Source organism: Aphidius gifuensis, linkage group LG3 (genome assembly GCF_014905175.1).
Source record: "Aphidius gifuensis isolate YNYX2018 linkage group LG3, ASM1490517v1, whole genome shotgun sequence".
Classification (NCBI taxonomy): Eukaryota; Metazoa; Arthropoda; class Insecta; order Hymenoptera; family Braconidae; genus Aphidius; species Aphidius gifuensis.
Window position 1 is genome coordinate 25,127,448 of NC_057790.1, and position 19,325 is coordinate 25,146,772.

A 19,325-nucleotide genomic window follows, 5' to 3' on the forward strand; every position below is an offset into this window, starting at 1 on the left:
ATCAATCATTTTTTTTTTTTTTGACCTTTTCATTCTTGTCTTGAATAACTTTAATAATACTTTTCGTGTCATGCAATAGATATAGAATTATTATTTTACTTTTTTTTTGCTTTTATGCTCAACGATCAAAGATATATATATATTTTTAAATATAATATAAATTTTTGTAATTAATATTATTTATTGTGAATTAATTTTTATTTCTTTTTTATGCGTTTTAAATTTGTGTTAAATTTTTACCCTTTTTCGTCAGCTCGTTTTTTTTTAAAAATACATTTTTTAAATACATGCAGACCAGATAGCTCACAAATAAATAAAAAAAGCAAAAAAAAAATATATCAATTTAATATTTTTTAATTAAAATCTAATTCTGTACGATTTTTTTATTATTAAAAATTTTTTTTCTCATTTTTTTGTTCGTATTTAATTTTATTAATGCTGACTGATAATAAAAAAAAATATCACAACGTTTTAATTACGAAAAAAATAAAATTAATTAAAATTTAAAAAAAAACTAGTCTAATAATATTTTTTAAATTTTTTAAAATAAAAATTTTATCAATCTTTATATTATTAATTTTCTGTAATCTTTGTAATGTTTTTGTTTAATGATTATTTGGATATTAGTAGCCATAATTTTTATGATATTAATTTTTACGATTAAGACTCAAATTGCTTGGAGAATTTGTTATTGTCACCAAGGAATTGAGACTTATTGAATGTTAGTCTTGCAACATGTGAACAAAACTTATTGGAAACATTCCACGACGTTCTGGTGCTCTTTCAAGTGCACCCTCCATCCAATTGTCATCATCAGTTTGTTCGTTGGTAACAACAATAACTTCACCTTCATGAAATGACAATTCATCTTCATTATCAGCTTCACAATCATACAGGGCTCGACATCTTTTTAAACCATTCAAGTTTAAATTTGTTGGCTATAGAAAAATTTGAAAAAAAAATATTATTAATTGTTTATAATTTATTAAATTATTACATTTTTATTTTTAATTAAAAAACATCATCTCTTATAATTAATCATGCATCACTCGAAAAAAAAAAAACTCATGCTAAAATAGATTTGCTTTGTTTTTTTTAGTTCATATTTTTAAATACAAATTTTAGATTTTTTTAGGAATATTTTTCACTTAAACCATCATCAGGAATATTTTTTATTTAAAAAAAAAAACCGACAAAGTTCATATGAAATGTATCGAGTGTCTTGATGCATTAATGACACATGAAAATAAACATACAGTGAAAAGAAAAAACAATAAAAAAATGATCATGCAAAGCATTTTGCAATGTTTGATAATAAGCAAATTATTATTAAAACAATTGGTGTTTATTAATTTTTAATTGATATATATTGATTTTAAAAAATGGGATCACAGAATAACTGTGCTATTATTTTTACCATATTTATATTTGGGAGCAAAGATGAGGGTTCCTCAGCGTAGCTCTCAAGCCTGGACCGGTCTCTTCGCTGTACCAACAATTGTTAATAACAAAACCATAAAACCCACCACCATCACCATCACCACATAGTACCCAAAAATAATCATGCTTTCATCATTTTATATAATTATCATTTTTAAATTAAATAACCTTTCTTTATATATAAAAAAAATAACAAATTTAAATTATTTTTAATGAATGATTTGCATATCTACTTGCTGATGTGAAGAAAAAAAATAAAACAAATGATTTATATGTTTATAAATGAAATAAAATGATGTTGTTGAATTGTATATTGTTAGTTATGAATCATTAAAAGTGCTCAAGCATGTCAAAGGCTCGCTCTAAATGAAAAAAAAAAATAAAAAATAAAAAGAAATATGTGATGTATTAGTAAATTATTTGTTGCTAGGATCGTCAAACTTTTTCATGATTTTATAATGAAATATAATAATAATTAAATTGTTTTATAATATATCGCTACAATGTATAAATTTTATCACTTTAAAAATCTTAAAATAAATTATTTAAAGCTTACCTTTCTTGGCGGAGGAACAGGATTACCAATTCCATGCTCAGAACACATGGAACTCAATGATTCACTGCTTCTTCCATTACTTAATCTTGATGAATTTGGTAGACCAGTTGTAGTATTAGCTGGTGCTGGTGGTGGTGGATTTCTTGGTCTTTGTAGAGTCGAACAATTTGATTTATCTATTCCTTAAATTAATAAATTAATCATTAATAATTGTATTGTGATGAAAAGTAATATATTTCTATTTATAAAATGTATAAAATTACCATGACTAGTTGATGAATCACTGCTTGGTGATCTTTTGTGATATAAACTATTTAAAGTATTATATGAATGTGGTAAAGTGTGTAATCCTTGTCCAGCAAGTATTGGTTCACTTGTTGTTCTATTATGTGATGATGAAGCTAGTGTTGATGATGTTGGTAATGTACCATAATGTGCAGTCAACATTCCACAAGCACCATTACCAGATACTGGTGGTGGTGGAGGTGGTGGTGGTGCTATTCTTTTTTTTAATGAACCATGAATATTTAGCCCAAGATCTGATGGTACTATTGGACTTGGAACTATAATTTAAATTACCAATTTTATTATTAAAAATATAAGCTAAAATAAATGAAAATTTATAGATATAAATAATTGGTAATTACCAATAATTGGTTTTCTTGATTGTGGTGGTGGTGGTGGTGGCATTTGTTGTCTACTTGTTGAACTTGGTGATGAACCACCTTGTAGACTATCACATGTACTACTACGACTTCTTAGTGTAACTGGTGAATCACCTGGACCACTTCCACCTAAATAAGACGGTGGTCGACTACGCGATTTCTTTTCCGGCGTTAAACATCCATTCTAAGTCAAAATTTATTCAATATTTCATAGACTTAAAATTACATAACTACATTATAATATAAATTATCATTTAAACTTACTCGATCATCAATTATTGTTTCATCATCAGAAAAATCTGTTGAGCCTTCATCATGTGAAAGATTCCAGTCAATATTTACATTATCAAATAGTGTTTTTTGTCGTTGTAGTGCATGATTCAACTAAAACAATAAATTAATCATCATCATCATCATTTGTAATACAAAATATAATTAAAATTGTTTTTGTTTTTTTACCAATTCTTTGCAAGTTGAATGTCCCATTTCTTGTGCAATATCAAATGGTGTTTTATCATATTTATTTTTTAATGTTGGATCAGCACCAGCACGTAAAAGTAATTTCATAGCTTCAGCACGATCATGTTTTGCTGATAAATGTAATGCCGTTTCACCATCATTTGTTATTCTATCAATTCCACCAGTTGGCATATTTTGTATAATAAAATCAACCAAATAAAGACTACCACCCATTTCACGTAGAACAGCAAGATGTAATGCTGTTTCACCAATATCAGATGTTGGTAATGATGCTGATAAGTCAACATTTTCAGCATATACTTGTAATAATTGTTGTAAATCACGATTATTAACAGCATGCTCAAGTTCAGATAGTAAATCTTTTTCATCAGTACATGTACTTTTAATATATTTTTTATCAACATATTTAGCTTTTATAAATTCATATCTTTCATCCATTGTTGAGCTTGATGTTGGTTTTAAATTGTGATGTAATGTTGCTTCCATAATTTCATTAAATGATTGATTTGTCATATAACGTGCTAGTAATAATTGTGCTGTACCAACATTATCAAGTGTTAATGATTGTATACGTGATATATGAACACCAAGTTCTCTATGTATACCACAACATTCAATACAAACAATAATACCAAAATTTGTTGATAACCATGTTGCATCATTTTGTGATGAACAATCACAACATTGATCATTACCAGGTAAACGTGTTACACATCTTATAACAGCTTGTTGTAATTCAACTAAACTTGGATTACCTTGATCAGCTTCAGCTTTACCACTTGCATCAAATGCACGTAATAATGCACGTTCTTTACAATTAACAAGTACAGACATCCATGCACGTTGATCTGTTTCATCTTCAGCTTGAAAATGATATGTTCTATTATAACTTATAAGATCAAAACCACGTTTATCATCAGGTACTAATTTTATTTGACATGTTAATAAATTAACTTTTGTTGGTATTTTATTTTCATCAGCATGACAAATATCTAAAAAACCTTCAGCTTGTACAGAACATTTTCTTTTTTGCCATACTCTTCTCATTTTACCTTCACTTTTTTTTAATAAATGTCCAGTTCTTGTACAACCATGTTGTTTATCACCTTGTAATTGATGCAATGAATAACCAATATTTGGATTTACATTTAATTCTTTATCACATCCAGAACTTCTTAATAAACTACGTAACTCTGTTAATCTTCGTCTTTCTTCATCTTGTGTTTGACGTATTTTTTGTAATTTTACACTCAAGTCAACAATATATGATCCAAAATGTTCAATTGTCTTTAGTCCATCTTGAAAATAACTTTAAATATAAAAGTGTTATTAATTATTCGTAATAGCTAATTAATTTATATTTAAATATTTGGAAATAAATAATTAAATTAACAACTTACTTTGTCTGGGCGTGATAATACTCGACAAGATGTTGAAGCAATTCAATTCCTTTTTTTGTTTTAATTTCATTAACTTTAATAAGATACTGTAAAATAGATTTTTTAAATTTAATATTTTATTTTATGTATATTTAATAAATAAATATTTATTAATTAATAAAACAAGTTGGTGTACCTCACACATTTGTAATTGAAACAATCGTCTTTCTTTCTCCATTTCATCTGCAATCTCAGCTGGTGTTACTTCTGAACGTATTAATCCGGCTTCTTTAGCATGTTGTTTTTTTTCTTTTTCAATTTTAGCATATTTTGTCTCATAATCTTTCCATGCCTTCTCAAATGGCCTCTTCAAGTCTCCTTTGACACCTCTAAGATCACCTTTCAACACCGAATCCAATGGAAACATAACAATATTATTTATATTCTGCATCTGGAAAATAATAAAACAAAAAAAATAGAAACATTTTTAAAATTAAACCATGTAATTTTAAAAAGAATAAATTTAACGCTACTTTATCATATCGTCATGGAAAAGTTGTTGTTTATTTTATACAAAAGTGATACTAAGAATGAAAGTGACTATTTAGGAAGTTTATATAAATAAAATAATTATTAATTAATTTTAATTTCTCATAGCTCACTATGATATATTATTTTCTTTAATTAATTTTTATCTTGTTATAATTTTTTTTTAGTCATTTTAAACAATCATTAATTTCATCATATAAAAAAAAAGTAAAAGCTATATTAATAAATAATTTCTACAACAACTAAAAATGGATATAAAATTAATCGAAATAAAAATTAAAAAGTGATATTTTATTTCTACAAAAATCATTCAATTATTATTCAGTGAAAAATAATTTTATTATTATTTTTTCTGGACTAGAATATTATTGAATCCTTTAAATATATTTTCCCCTATTAAATATCATCCCTGTTGAGCTCATTGGTGAGTCATTGAACATGATTTTAACCCTCGAGCATTTTACTTGTGTAGCTGCTCTTCAACGTGATATTTTTCGTTTGTCGTTTTTTTTACATTTTTTGTCTGCTTCTTTTATTCATACTACTTCACAATACTGCTTCACAGTATCACCACCATCACCACCATCACACACAGACACATAATACAAAAGAAAAAATCCATGTTAAAATTAAAACTTTTGATGACTGAACAAAATTAATATATGACTTTGAAAAAAAAAAAAAATCAAACATACTTGATTTAACATACATCATACACACAAAATCAATATTCATTTATTAATTTATTATTATGATATTTTAACTTTCACAAGACAAAGGAATAAACCTCAACTCGATGAATTGACATGAGAGGATATTACGTAATGTTTTGTATATGGGATACCTAATAAGGCAATGCTCAGGATAAAATTTATGCTTGACAACAACTAGTAATATAAATGAGCATCAAATATCTATTGATTGTTTAATTTTATATTAATATTATAAAATGCATACCAGTGTTTTCATCAAAGCACTCAGTTCTTTGGTAACAACTGAAAATTTATAAAATGCTGCACCAATATCTGGCTCTTGTTCTTTCACAGCAGCTTCAGCAAGTCTTTCCAATGTTGTCCCAAGATATATTTCATTGTTAACATGTGCTAAAAAATTTAATTAATATTATTATTGTTATTAATAATAAATATATCATTATCATCTTCATCATCTTCATCATCATCATGATTTCATTTAGTTTATATTTTTTTTTATAGTTGGATTTTCGATTGAGTTTTTAACATTTATTTTTTCAAATAATAAAATTGATATAACATTGTGTTTGAGAACGTGTTGATGGGCGCCAGAAATATCGATTTTGTCTGACTCTATATATTTTACTAGTATAGATTTTACTCTAGGGTTGTCTCATCAGTTTGTCGTACTTAATATTGTTGGGGTGGCTGAACACAACTGTATGTTGGGGAACAACATGAGAAATTTATTTTCCCTTTTTATATACAATATTAAATCCTCAGCTGCTTTTGTGAATGACCCAAAAAATATATTATAAAATATGATGATGATGATAATGACAAAAAAATTTATTGGTTTTTACACACTTACCATTTCCAGAATTATAAATAGATTTTATGGCTTTTTTTAATTTAGTAAGTCCTTCTCGGTCAAAGTCTAGGCTCTGAAAAATAAATAAAATATTGTTATTAAAAATTTAACACTTTTTTTTATATTTAAAAATTGATTGATGATGCTGTTTATAAAATTATCTACTCATTCAGCCAACACTTGAAGCTTGAATATAAACTTGTAAATATATTATGATATTTTTAATCATCAGTGTGATAATTTCAAGTCGTAAATTATTTAATAATTTAAATATAAAAGTGTCTGGTTGATCAGGCACTGAGCAACAGAGCGATAAATGAAAAATCATATCAGTTGTCCACCCTCAAAACACACACTCTCTCTTCTTCCACACGAGTAAATAATTATCAAAATAAAAATATATAAAAAATATGGAATTGAAGCTAAAAAAAAAAGGAATAAAGGGAATATCATTTCAATGATGCAAAAGTGAGACCTATATCAAAGTCAAAAGAATAATAAAGAAAATAAAAAAAAAAAGTTCAAAGCCACAATGAGAATAGATTCAAACGATTTGGCAACGACAATAACTTGACCCAGGCCAATGAATAGATTCAATCAAGGTTGACCACACAAATGATGCTTTTAAAAATAAAAAAAAATAAATAAATAAAATTAAATCAGTTGAGTAAAAAATAATCTATAAATAACAAAGTCATATAACGTCATTTATTTTAATTTTCATCTTGTTATAATTTTTTTTATCACGGCTCAATTTGTCACTGATAAAAAAATATAAATAATGTGTGAAATATTGGTATTTATTTGTTCTTTGTATGTGTTAATTGTATGAATATACACTAATTAATGAAAAGCTAATTTATTAAATTAACGGAAGTTTAATGCTAATAAAAAAAAGGCACGTGGTACTTGCAGGTGAGCATGCGTGTAAATATATATTTATTTCCGCAATTACATGATTTTTTTTTTTCCTCATTGAAATGTTGTTAATAAATTGGATTATTATATATATTTTTAAAATTACATTTTTATTAATTTTAAATTGATTGAATTGATGGAAAAATGCGGAGGGAAAAAGAAATGCAAGAGAAGAAAAAAAAGACAAGGTCGTTTCAAGCGTCTTTTTGTTTCTCATTATCATTTGGGGGATTTATTTTATTTTTTTTGTGTATCATGAATGTTTAAAAAATGAAGAAATAATATTGATTTTGTATTGGCAATTATCTTTTTCGTCCTTCATCTATCCTTAGGTTTATTTAGTCGAAAAGTTGTCGAATGTTTTGCGACTTATATAGACACTGACCTGGCGCACTTCAAGGAGAAAGGAAAAGAAGATATTTATCTTTTTTTTTTTTTCTGATTTATTTATTTATTTTTTGTTTGAATATATATCCAAAAAGACTGAGGAGAAGAAAGCAGCAGGAGAAAAAAATATAATGCTAATATTGATCGAACAAAACTGGTTTAAATTTTTTATCGATGGCTTAAATTTATATGACAAAAAAAAATAAAAAGGATGCTTTAATTTATACCTGGTGAAATTGAAAGTTAATTTAAAAATTTTGCAGATATTTTATTGAAAATAAAATCATAAAAAAAATGCTTGGAAATTTCGTTGTGTTCATAATCGAAATAAATTTTCTAAAAAATTTTAATATTTTTTTTTGCATATAAAAATTTCGATTTTCGAAATAAATACGTAATACTTTTTAAAATTTATTAAAATTATGATTTATACTATCAAAAAAAGGCAATGATAGAAATGCAATTTTCTTTTTTTTGTAAAAAAGAAATTTCAAGATTGATTGAGAAAGAATCATCTTGATTAAATAAAAAACAATTTATTATATCTTTTTTTTTTCGATAAAATTCTAGCTAAAGAATTCATTTATTTATTTGTTTTTCATGAATAAATTTCATTACAATTATAATAAATTGATAATACAATCTATAAAAAATAAATATTTAAATAATTTTTATTAATTTATTAAATAATTACAAAAAAAAACGCGCCAAAAATAAATTTAAAAAAAAAACTGTGATAATTGACTTATATGTCGACTAACTTGTTATTAAAATGTAAATATTTTTTTAAAAAAATAAAACCAGTTTATCATTATGACCAAAAATGGTTGAAATATAAAAGTATTTTGTTAAATAAGGAAAAACTGACATGTGCACATACATTGCATGAATAAACAACATTTTTATTAATTCAACTTCCGCATGATTCTGGTTCGTGCGAGAAAAATCACGGAATTTAAAAATATATATACACGTAGGTGTTGGTACGGAAAAAAGCAAGAATAAAAAAATTATGATTGAAGAAAAAAATCAACGCAAAAAAATAAAACAGGACTTTACCATGAACAGACTAACAGAGGGAAGCAGCAAGTTGGAGTCGTCGACAACTCCAGGGCATAGAAATACGTTGTTGTTTTTTTCTTATCGTATTTAAAATTTTTTTTTTTTCCATTGCCCATAGCGCAGGTGATACAGCTGCACGACCAGTATATATATATTGTGAATAAAAAAGAATAAAACAATTTATGGAAAAAGAAGGGACTTAAATTTCTTGCAGAGAGTGGAAGAAATTCCTTGGGGCCCCCGGCCTTGGTAGGTCGTTTATATATCGCAAACGGTTACGTGTTGTAATTTACAAACAGAGAAGCTACATTTAAAAAATATATCTCTTTTTATATTGCTTTATAAAGGTAATATTCTCTTCCGCCCTTAATAAAAACAAATGAAAAAAAATATATCCTAGAAAAAAATCCGTTATGTAATTTTAAAATTATTTAAATACATTATTGTAAAATGATATTTAAATATTTAATATTTTTAAAAATTTATTTATTATAATTATTTTTGATTTATATTATTTTCAAGTTTTAAAAAATATATAATACAATCTGGCTTTTGTTGGGTTTTTTTTTTTTTTTTTTATTTAAACTCAACGGCTGTAACATCCCTCCAAGTACTACAACGACAGCTGTTCGACCTTTCCCTTCATGGCTTCCTCAAATATGAAAAAGTACAAAAAATTAATAATAAAATCCTATAGAACTGTAGAAATGCATTGCATTTGAATTTGTTAGTTTTGTTTTATTTATTTATAATTAATTAATTGATAATACCCAAATTGTACGAAATTGTAGAAAAAAAAAATTACAATTTTTGATGAATTATGGTTTATTTTATTTGTAAATAGATGGAAAAAAAAATAGACTGGTAATTAACATGGTGACATAATGTTAGGGTGATAAAAAAAAAATAAATATTATAATTTATTATACTAACAGTAATCTTACGAATATTATCAACAAAATTATAAAAATAATATAAATTTCTTCATTACTACAAGAATGAATTTTCGATAAAGAAAAAAAAAAATTTACTTCACGCTGAGACACCATAAGGTATTTATTTTCAACCCTCTTAAAGATTGTTTTTTATTTTTTTTGGTTTTTAAAAATATATTACCGTCTACCTTATGACGAAAATAAATCAACTGAAAGCTGAAAATGCATGTCTTAAATGCATGTAATGAAGTAATTTTTGTTGGTCCTTTGGAGTCATAAGGACAAACTTCCGTTGGTCCCCGGAAATGAAACAATGACGAGGTAACCAACAGGAAGTAACACACTGGGCGATTGAGATAGCCTTTCTATCAATTTTTTTTTTTTTCCATTTAATCATATCAACTGTGTATTATTTTAAAAACCTACAAAACCAAATTTTTATTTTTTCTTTATCTCGACAAGTTAACAATCTAAACAACACCAATATCTTTTTTTTATAAATAATATTTTCATTTTTTTTATTCAAAAAAATAAGAAAAAAAATAAAATAATCATCAGTGAGTGCAAAATAGCACGATTCACATAATACATTCCACAATATTCCGAGCCAAAAATTTTTAAAGATCTCTACCATTCTCAGAAAATAAAAAAATATCTAGGTTAATACTTTCTTCATTTAAAAATAGTAAATATTTTCTCTAAAAAAAAAGGCACAATTAAAAATAATTAAACTATAAATAAATAATAAATTTATTGTAAAAAAATACTTTTAAAGTTTTTTTTTTTCTTTTTTTACTCCAATTTTTTTTAATATCAATTGTAATTTACCTCTTCAAGTTGTGATATTGTTTGTCTACATTGTGCCATACGTGGTACGAAGGTCGATGTAGTTGGTGAATTATAATCCTCCCTGGTTTCATCAACAAATTCACTGACTGCTATTAAACCCGGCATTTTAAATCTTTTAAATATTTTTTTTAAATTATATTTTTACGTCACTCTTTTTTATCATTCACATAACACAGATAATAATAACACACTATTACTATGGTATTATGATGGTGTATAAACAATAGTTGACCACAATAAAAAAATAATAATAATAATAAAATTAAATAAAAAAAAAACTGTCAGCACTTTTGACTATTTTATTAAATTGATTATTATTATTATTACATTTGCAAATCACGACTAGGCAAAGAGGCAGTGGAAGGGGTTGATGATGATGATGAGGAGGAGGAGATGCTGAAGGCCAAAACACACCTTTCGTTGTTGTTTTATTTATTTATATTTTTAAATATCAAATATTTGTTAAAATTAATTTTCATATCCGCCCTCGTTGTTGTTGTCACTCTCACTATTTCTTTATCGAAATTTTCATCAATTTTTTAAACTTTTTAATTCAAGTATTATGTATTTGTCAAAATTAATCAACTATTTTGTATTGTATTTTAAATTTGTCATTAATTTTATCAATTAAACATTATTTGTAAAAAAAAAAAGGCAACGAATTAAAAAACACTACCTCGGATACATGTTGAAATCTCGTCTGTATCGTTGGTCACGATAACACACACACACTTTTTTTAAAAAATATTATTTAATTATTATGACAAAAAAAAACTAATGTAGGTATAAATATAAATAAATAAAAAAAAGGATTAGTTTAAATTGTTTTATTTTTAGTGTATTTTTTTAGAGCTAATTAAGTAGCTGTAAGTAGCTCTTTGTTTATTTATTTATTTTTTTTTGTGTATAAATATGATACGACGATGATGGGTGGTTTTTTATATATAAATATTATTTTTTTTTTCTTTTATTTAGAGCCACCATGGGCTCTATATTCTTTGGGACACACCAAGATACATTGACGTTGTAAATAAGATGCGTTCACAACGACAATATGAACAACACTCACTCACTCACTCTCACGCGCGCGCTACTTGCTCGGTGCCTGCTGCTGCTGCTTGCTGCCGGGGCACACTCTCTCTCTTGCTCTCTCTATCTCTTCTCTCTCTTGCTCTTCAATCCTTTTTATTATGTACTCCAATGTACTCCAAGTTTTGCATCAAGTTTGCTTATGTTTAAGGCCCCATGGGGCATCAAGAAGTGGGGATATATACAGTTTAGTTTTTGCCAACAACTGTGTATATTTTCCGCCCAGAATTATATTACAATTTTCCTTTATTTTCCTTTTTTTTTTTTTTGCTCTATTTTTACGCAATATTATTGTATTGTGCTTCCATCTGGCATTATTTTTAAGATAGCTGGATATCGTGTCGGTAATAAATTACGCCATTTGTTTTTTGAAAAAAAAAAAAATCCAACTGGTAAGTTAGAAATTTACTTTTTTTATTAACCGGTAGATGTCGCAATGATATTATTACCAGTTTAGATTTGTTTGGATTTTTTTAGATCAAAAAAGACTTATAATATTTAACGTTTTTATAATTTATTTAGATTATATATTAATTATAAAAATTAATCAATTGATAATTGGTTAAACTTGAGTTATTTTTACGTCAAATTATTATACATTTTTTTGTTAAATTTATGGTTTTTTTATTAATTTGAAAATGAGGTTAGAAATCTGTTGTTATTTTTGATGATTTTATGTTTGTTTTTATTTTCTTGGCAATAAATTAATGATAATAATTAATAATGACATCATTTTTTAATAGGTGGAGATGAGATAAAACTTGAAGCAGGCTAATTATATAATAATAAATAGAAAAAAAAATGATTATTACTCCAATATTTTTGAAAAAATTGACAAGTCATGTTGTCGTACCATTTGCTGTTCGTTTATTTACAAAACAAGCCAAGATGAGTGACACTTTGACTGAAAATATATCTACCTCCAGTGATTTTTTTTTTCGTCAGGTAAAAAATTAACAAATGAATAAATTATTCAAACTGTATCAAATTTAATTGACATTTTTTTTTTTTTTCATTATGACCTATATAAAGGTCAATATAAATAATTGATAAAAATTGTCTGGAGATAATTTAAATTTAAATTAATTACAGTTTTTTGATCCAAAATCAAGTACATATACATATCTCTTGGCAGATATTGAGACGAAAAAAGGTATAATTATCGATCCAGTTATCGAATGGGCTGATAGAGATGCACAAATTATTAATGAACTTGGTATTGATCTAGTCTATGCACGTAAGTCATTTAAAATTCATCAATATAATTTGTTATTTAAAAACTTGATAATTATTATTTTTACATCACGTTTATCATCATCATATTAATAAATTATTTATCCATAAACTTTTTCAACAATAACAACAACAAAAATGAAATTTAATAGCTCACCTTTAATTTAAAATAATTTGATAATTTATTTTAATTATTAACTATGATAATAAATCATCACAATGATTTTTAAATACTTGTAAATCTTTATTTTGTTTATTTTATTTATTTAATTATTTAACAAATAACTTTTGATAAATTTAATACTGACAAGTATGTATTAAATGAAGCAACCCCTACAATCTCTAAATAGTTTCTAGAATTCTTCGTATTTTCCTTCCCTTCTATATAAAAAAATATATATTCTCCTTCCATAAAATTAAACTCTCTGATTCGTAAATAAACGAGGCAAACTTTGGCAATTATGTTTAAGAAGACAACCCCACGAATTGTCATGATAATTTGAGATGTTTTAAACTTGATATTTAAACTTTCACTTAAATTTAAAATTTTATTTGTTATTATTATTAATATATTATTTTATTATTGTTATTAATTTAATGTGTGGTTTAGTTAATACACATATGCATGCGGATCATATAACTGGAAGTGGAAAATTAAAAAATTTACTGGCTGGATGTCGATCAGTGATATCACGTGCAAGTGGTGCAAAAGCGGATATCCTGCTGGATCATCAAGATCATATTACTTTTGGAAGGCATAAATTAGTTGCTCATTCTACACCAGGACACACAGAGGGTAGTTTTTTTTTATATTAAATTTTAATTTATATGAAAATTCATTTATTTATTTATATTTTAGGATGCATGACTTTTGTTTGTGGTGAGCAGGGAATTGCTTTTACTGGTGATACTTTGTTGATTCGTGGATGTGGACGTACTGATTTCCAGGTTGATATAATTTATAATAAAAAAATTAAATAGAGAATTGAATAATGCCTTTGAAATATTTTATTATTATTTTTTATTTTATTATTTTTGGATGACAGGGTGGCTCGGCAGAAAAACTTTACAAATCAGTACACTCGGTGATATTTAAATTACCTAGAAACTATCGTTTATATCCAGCCCATGATTATTCAGGTAAAACTGTGAGCACAGTTGCAGAAGAGCAGGCATTTAATCCACGACTGACAAAAACTCTCGATGAATTTATCAGGATTATGGAAAATTTAAATCTCGCATATCCAAAAATGATTGGTACTTATCTTTTCATTCTAATCTTCAAAAAGAAATATAAAGAAAAAAAAAGATAAATTTCTTTTTTATATTTATACATTAAAAAAGAATTAAATATAAAAAAGAAAAGTAAACAAAAAAACTAAGCTAAAAGTTTGAAATTTTCTATATACAGAAAAAAATGAAAAAAAAAAAAAAAGGAAAACGTGTCTTGCTTCTATGATTACCAAGATCTCTTTAGAATTTATATTTTTTATTATTTTCTCGTATTTTTATTCTCAATATATTTTTTTATTTTATTTTATCAAATATTGTTTCAGACGTTGCTGTGCCTGCAAACAAAGTTTGTGGCATCTACGAGCTTCAAGTGGCAAAAGAGTAAAAGCAGAAGAAAAAAAAAAAACCACCAACGATAAACGAGAAGAAAAAAGAAGTAATTTTTTCTTATAAAAAATCATAAAAAAGTAAGAATAAAAAAGAAGAAGAGACAGTATTGAGAAACAAGTTTTTGGGGATGGTGTGTGTGTGCGGTGATATCTCGGAGTTTCTCATCCCCTGGCGATCTGTAAGAGCTTGAAAAGTATCCACCCCATCATCTTCTTATTCCAACCCCATCTTCAATCTCTTCCTAGCATAAAAAAAAAAAAAAGAAAATTAGGGTGCGGAAAATGTTTGGGGTAAAAGACCGCGGTATTCTTAACGCGCTTCTGAATGTCTCTTTATATAATCGTAATACAGTAGTGGTCCGTTGAGATGAAAAAGAAAAAAATATATATAATCGTCAATCGATGTCACGAGCAATGCCCAGGCGAGACTCTATTGTGTTCATGGTAAAAATAAAATAATAACAACAACAACGAAAAATTATACTCGGGGGATTTCTATTTCTATTTTTTTTTGTTTATTCTATTGTTTATAAATAATCGGTTTTTATATGCATCAGCATGGACAACTTAACAGTTAATACACATATTTTTTTTATCAATAAATTTATACTTTATTCAAGCTCATAAAAATCAGGAGAAATTAATTCGGCTTGTCCCTTAATAATAATATTATTTCTAAGAAATTAAGTGTTTCTTTTTGTTGAGTTAATTTTATTGAATAAAAATATTTGTTAAAATTTATATATTTAATTTAATTTAATTTGAATATAAAATAGTTAAAATTAATTTTATTATTATCTAAAATTTGTAATTTCAATTGTTTTTTTTTTATTAAACATGTTGTGTTTACACACTGTGCCATTAGATAGAAAAAATAAAATAAAAAAATAGTAAAGCTAGTGTTAAAATAAAGAGTAGAAATTGAATTTAAAATAGAACATCACTAGCAAGGCATGTATCCAAGTATTTTGTATATAATTTTTTTATTTTTATATAGAATATTTCTTCTGGGCATATATAAAAAGAGGGACTTTTTTTTACAGTTGAGTAAAAAAGGGTGCTAGAGTATAATCGTGTTTTCGAAAACTAACGCCGAAGGCACATCAACCCCTGAATTTGTAAGAGTGGTAATGCTAGTGGTGGTGGTGATGGTGGTGATGGTTGTTGAAGAAGAAAAAGAAAAACAATGAGATAAAAGATTTTCCATCCCTTCTGTATTTTATAACAAAATTTTCCTATGTATTTGGCGTGTGAGTATGTATGAAAGCAATGCTTTTGTATGAGTTGATTTTATATATATATTAAACTACTATGCAGTACAACTGAGGGTTGAAATCGATACCGTTACCAGGGACAACGGTGACTACGAAGCTCCAAGCTTGAATACACCAATGAGGAAAATCCACGGACCAAGGCTATATTCCCCGAACTCTTTTTCATTTCTTTTTTTGTATATATATATTTCTTTTTTCTTTATAAAAATTTAATTTTTCTTTTTTATTTATTTGTTTATTTTTTTTTGCAGGATACATGTATTTATTATGGATGCTTGTTTGACAAATTATTTGTATTGTAATTTAAAATTTAAAGAATAATTTTGACGGATATTTTATTTGACAAAAGTTGTAATTAACTGAAAATATAATCAAAGATGAATCGGAGAAAATTAATGGAAATGATAACAACAAGTTTTAACTACAAGTTTCAATTTAATTCGGAAATCGTTTTTGGAAGGTGATTTGCTAAATGACTGACATGTACAATACGAATTGAGGGTAACAACCCTTGTGTGTGCAAATAGCGTGTTTGTTTTATACTTCACATTGAAAGCTTGTTTAAACGATGTTTGTCACGAGCATAAATTGTACTATTGATAAATTTTTACTATTTTTTTTTATTCTATTTTTCCAATACACAAGCTATGTTGTATGTATTTTTTTTTCTATCAAATATAATTTGATGAAATATTTAAAATCATTATTCAAGTTATTCAATTATCTTTTATCCTGAGCTATTTAAAAATGAAATTTAAATAATTAAAAATTGATAAAACAATTTTTTATAGATGAAAAAAAAATCAAATAATTGATAAATTTTTTATTTTTAAATTTATAAAATTGACAGGTAATAATTTTAAATTTAATTAAGTAAAATTTACATACTGACATATATTTTTTAAAATCCTTAAAACGTTTTAATGGAATATCAATTAAAAAAGGATTTAAAATGGATAAAAAATATGATGATATTTAAAAATAGTTATATAATATTTTCATTTAATAAAATGATGAATAAAAAAAAAGAGGAATTATTAATTTGGATGAATTATTTTGAGGTCACACAGTTTTTACTTTGAGATATATTTGGTAGGAAAAAATTTACGCATCAATTAAATTTGATGCTGTAAATTAAATATAAATTTAGTGAATAATATAACTAAATTAATTTAAATTTTTTCATCATTTAGCTTATGTTTATTCAAGTTTTTTAAATATACAGCGTGTATGTAGCTGGATGAACTTAGCGTTGACTTGTTTCACTTGACACGAGATACTTGCTTTAATGGTAAAGTTATTCTCACTAAATTTTTTAAGTGCTCACTAAAATATATTTCATTAAAAAAAAAAAAAAAATTCTCTACCACTGGTATAAATTGATGTCAACTTGAATAAAATTATCTGTCAAATTTATAAAGATCAAATTGAGCTAAAAATAAAATAATTAGAATAAGAAATAAATGAATTAACATCACTGTCAATTTAACAAAATTTATAATTGGATTTTAAACAGCAGAAAAAAAGGAAATACAATAAAATTTAAAGAAAAATAAACAATCTAGTTGAAAAGTAGAAAAGCTGAAAATAACGAGAATAAAAAGTTCAATTTCTTTCAATGTGTTTTCATTTGAAGATAAAACAACAATGTCATTTTGTTAAAGTATCGACAAGTCACATCAACAGTTGCCATTCAGTTTTTTTTATTTTATTTTATTATTAAAACTATCAAAAGGTGTTTGTATGATTATATTTGTTTATTTTTCTTTTACCCGATAAAGTTTTCTTCATGTTTCTTTCAGCGAAATAAAAAAATTTTATTAATGTTCCATATTTTTCTAAATACGTAAATTATTTTTGAGCTTACAATTATTTATTTTTTTTTATAATATAAACACAAAACGATAAAGCAAAAATCGTTGAACATTAGAAAACTTATATATAAATAAAACGTCAATTTTTTAATATTTTTTTTTCATTTTAATCAGATGGAAAAGTGCTTGTTAAACATCATCTAACAACTTGTCGATTTTTTCTAATTTCAAAAAATTTATTCACCATAATTATTAAATTTATAAAAAAAAAAAATATTTGAATTGTTAAAAAATACAAATTAAATAATTTAATAAAAATATCAATAATTTAAATAACAATAAAATAATTATAAATAAATTTAAAAAGTTATTTTTCATTTTTTAAAAAATTAAAAATTTCTAGCAATTTTTTTTTACAATTAAATTAAATAATAAATTTATAAAATAAATAATTTTATATTTTTTATAAATACAAATTTAAAGATTAAATAATAGCAATAATAATAATAATAATAAGCATTATATTTAAATTTAAAAATGATTTAATAAAAATAATAAAAAAATCTGAAAATTTCTATTTTCTAGTAAATTTATTTTCCAATAATTTCTTAAATTTATTTTATATTTTAAATAAACAAGTTTAAAAATTGAATAATAATAATATTAAATATAAATTTAAAGATGATTTAATAAAAGTAAAAAAAAAATAAAGAAAATTGAGAATTTCTAGCACATATAGTCGATTGACTTGTCAGGTATGCAATGTGCCATTTCAATATTCGACAACTGAATACCATCAAGAATGGAATTCAAGACAATTCCATTGTAAAGAAACTCAATATATATGATCAATAATAATCATAGTAAAATCTTGTTTAAATATTTGTCATGCGATGACATGATTGACCTTTATCAAGTATTAAATTGAAAATCCAAAAATTTATTTCAAGCTTATCTCAAATGAAAAAAATAAAACCAATATATAGAAAACGCATAAATATAAATGAAGATTATTAATTTTACTTTATCCTTTCATATCATACTCATTTTGATATCTCAATGATATTCATAAAATTTATATTTTGACAGAAGTTATATTAGAATTTCTTCAAGCAAAAATATATATGTCATTTTCAAGAAATAAGCCATAATGAGTTTCGCTCCATGTGCTCATAATTCATGCAAATTGCTCTTGAAATTTCAAAATATAATATTTGATAATAATTAAATTCAACTATTTATAATTAACAAATAAAAACTCGACAATTTTATTATTAGATTTTATATAAAATCATTAAAATGCTACTAAATTATATTCAAAAAATTTTAATGAATTAATTTTTTAAATAATAAACTCACTTTAAATAAATTTAGTTTTTTTTTAAATATATTGCTCTTGTATAGATAGAGTCATATATTTTTTGTATACATGTGTCTTTTAATAGCATTGTTAAATAATAGCACATAGTACCAAGTGAAAAATCGATTTTACCATAAGACCACACGAGTT

The 19,325-nt window shown here is 24.8% G+C and overlaps 2 protein-coding genes across 7 annotated transcripts; one reads left to right on the forward strand and one right to left on the reverse strand.

Moving 5' to 3' along the window:
* LOC122853216 (arfGAP with SH3 domain, ANK repeat and PH domain-containing protein) lies at nucleotides 1-12,075 on the reverse strand. Of its 6 annotated transcripts, none has more exons than XM_044153540.1 (12): nucleotides 10,763-12,073; nucleotides 6,633-6,705; nucleotides 6,027-6,172; nucleotides 4,717-4,971; nucleotides 4,542-4,627; nucleotides 3,121-4,450; nucleotides 2,926-3,045; nucleotides 2,644-2,845; nucleotides 2,260-2,559; nucleotides 1,997-2,178; nucleotides 1,418-1,486; nucleotides 397-938 (listed from the first exon to the last, which is right to left on the reverse strand). In XM_044153540.1, exons 1-12 carry the CDS (start codon nucleotides 10,886-10,888, stop codon nucleotides 723-725), a joined length of 3,105 nt encoding a protein of 1,034 aa, XP_044009475.1. In that variant the 5' UTR covers nucleotides 10,889-12,073; the 3' UTR covers nucleotides 397-722. The 6 variants fall into 6 exon arrangements, with proteins under 6 accessions (XP_044009479.1, XP_044009480.1, XP_044009478.1 ...); XM_044153541.1 differs by having other exon boundaries at nucleotides 586-938; nucleotides 1,997-2,172; nucleotides 10,763-12,075; XM_044153542.1 differs by having other exon boundaries at nucleotides 586-938; nucleotides 2,644-2,821; nucleotides 10,763-12,074.
* Nucleotides 12,076-12,340: 265 nt separating this feature from the next.
* LOC122853218 (persulfide dioxygenase ETHE1, mitochondrial) lies at nucleotides 12,341-14,744 on the forward strand. Its single transcript, XM_044153546.1, has 7 exons — nucleotides 12,341-12,515; nucleotides 12,616-12,817; nucleotides 12,965-13,109; nucleotides 13,716-13,901; nucleotides 13,965-14,053; nucleotides 14,152-14,362; nucleotides 14,662-14,744. Exons 2-7 carry the CDS (start codon nucleotides 12,674-12,676, stop codon nucleotides 14,721-14,723), a joined length of 837 nt encoding a protein of 278 aa, XP_044009481.1. The 5' UTR covers nucleotides 12,341-12,515; nucleotides 12,616-12,673; the 3' UTR covers nucleotides 14,724-14,744.
* Nucleotides 14,745-19,325: the final 4,581 nt, after the last annotated feature.

Bases quoted from the DNA above. Each gene is read 5' to 3' on its own strand.
- LOC122853216 (XM_044153540.1), bottom strand. From the start codon at position 10,888: ATGCCGGGTTTAATAGCAGTCAGTGAATTTGTTGATGAAACCAGGGAG. The intron at 4,451-4,541 runs GTAAGTTGTTAA...TTATATTTAAAG, and splicing joins TATTATCACGCCCAGACAAA to TTATTTTCAAGATGGACTAA. The intron at 939-1,417 runs GTAAAAATAATA...ATTTTTCTATAG, and splicing joins TGCTCCCAAATATAAATATG to CCAACAAATTTAAACTTGAA.
- LOC122853218 (XM_044153546.1), top strand. From the start codon at position 12,674: ATGATTATTACTCCAATATTTTTGAAAAAATTGACAAGTCATGTTGTC. The intron at 13,110-13,715 runs GTAAGTCATTTA...TGTGTGGTTTAG, and splicing joins TATTGATCTAGTCTATGCAC to TTAATACACATATGCATGCG. The intron at 13,902-13,964 runs GTAGTTTTTTTT...TTTATATTTTAG, and splicing joins TACACCAGGACACACAGAGG to GATGCATGACTTTTGTTTGT.